At 69.9% G+C, this 1,395-nt stretch overlaps 1 protein-coding gene across 1 annotated transcript; it reads right to left on the bottom strand.

The window, feature by feature from the left end:
* Window positions 1-681: 681 nt before the first annotated feature.
* On the bottom strand, window positions 682-1,390 carry LOC118159141 (syntaxin-3-like; the record flags this gene model as incomplete). The annotated part of the gene is made up of 4 exons (XM_035313764.1): window positions 682-749; window positions 835-909; window positions 1,026-1,125; window positions 1,202-1,390. Coding segments are annotated over 4 exons (432 nt in total), but the record flags the coding sequence as incomplete, so codon positions are not given.
* Between the last annotated feature and the right edge of the window lie 5 nt (window positions 1,391-1,395).

The following is a 1,395-nucleotide window of genomic DNA, read 5'->3' as shown; positions in this document are numbered from 1 at the left end:
GGGGACATCGGGATGGGGACATCAGGATGGGGACGTCGGGATGGGGACATCAGGATGGGGACATCGGGATGGGGACATCGTGATGGGGACATCAGGATGGGGACATTGGGACGGGGACGTCGGGACGGGGACACCACGGGCATGGCGTGTCCCACCCCAGGGGATGGGAATGGGGACACCGGGAGGGGGGCATGGAGATGGGGACGCCTTGGGCACGGTGCCTCCCGGCCTCAGGGGGCAGGGACAAGAATTGGGGACAGGGGTGGGGACGTTGGGATGGGGACGCTGGAATAGGGACACTGCAGGTGGGGCCAGGACCTGGAGTTCAGGATGGGGACGTTGGAGTGGGGACATGGGGACGGGTAGAGCCTGGGCACGGCACGTCCCACCCCAGGGAACGTGACTGAATGCTGAGGATGGGGACGGGGACATCGGGATGGGAGCGTTGGGATGGGGACACCCTGGCCAAGGCACGTCCCAGCCACGCGGGACAGGACCACGGACAGGGGCACGAGGCCGGGGACGCCCACGGGCACCGGGGACAGGAGTGAGCCGTGGATCGGGGGACACCCAGGTGAGGCACGTCCCCAGCCCCCAGGGGACAGGAACGAGACGTGGGTCCGGTGACTGGGGGGTGACATCCCACCCCCGGGGGACAGGGACGGTGTCACCGGGCCTCACCTGGGACTTGCGTATGCGCAGGTCGGCGGAGGAGCGCTCCTCGTCCTGCTCGATGTTCCTCTCCATGCCTGCCAGCAGCGAGACCCCCCCCAGCCCGTCAGGGCACCGTGCGCCCCCCCGGGGGACCCCCGGGCCGGGGACGTGGCCACTCACTCTTCAGCTTGTTCCGCACGCTGTTGGCCATCTTCTTGATGTCGGCCGTGAGCTGCTCCAGCTCGTCTTTGGTCTCTGCGGGGACATCGGGCCCTGAGCCGCCAGGGAGGGCACAGGGCGCCCCCCCCCCCCCCCCGGCCCTGTCTGGGGGCTTTTGGGGACACACGCCCGCACGGGGCCCCCGCACTCACTCTGCTCGGGGATGGGGGCCGACAGGATGACGCTGTAGAGCTTCTTGGCCTCCTCCACGTTCTCCGAGATCTTGTCGATGTTCTGCCGGGTCTCCTCGATCTGGGGGGGGGTGTCAGGAGGCAGCTCCCCCCCCCAGGCCCCCCCAGGCCCCCCCAGCCTCCCCACCGCCCCGCACCTCGGCGAAGAACTCGTCCATGAAAGCCGTGTTGTCAACGGCGATCTCCAGCTCGTCGGCATCGTCCTCCGCGTCCTGCTTCTGCGGTGGGCCCCGGGGGACGCTCAGGGCACCGCGGGGACACCCCGAGGCGGGTGAGGGACGCGGGGAGGGGACACGGGGGACCCCGAGCAAGGAGGGGAGGTTTGGGGGGG

This window comes from Oxyura jamaicensis, unplaced genomic scaffold (genome assembly GCF_011077185.1).
Source record: "Oxyura jamaicensis isolate SHBP4307 breed ruddy duck unplaced genomic scaffold, BPBGC_Ojam_1.0 oxyUn_random_OJ67670, whole genome shotgun sequence".
In the NCBI taxonomy this organism is placed as follows: Eukaryota; Metazoa; Chordata; class Aves; order Anseriformes; family Anatidae; genus Oxyura; species Oxyura jamaicensis.
This window is presented reverse-complemented; position numbering and strand designations above follow the sequence as displayed.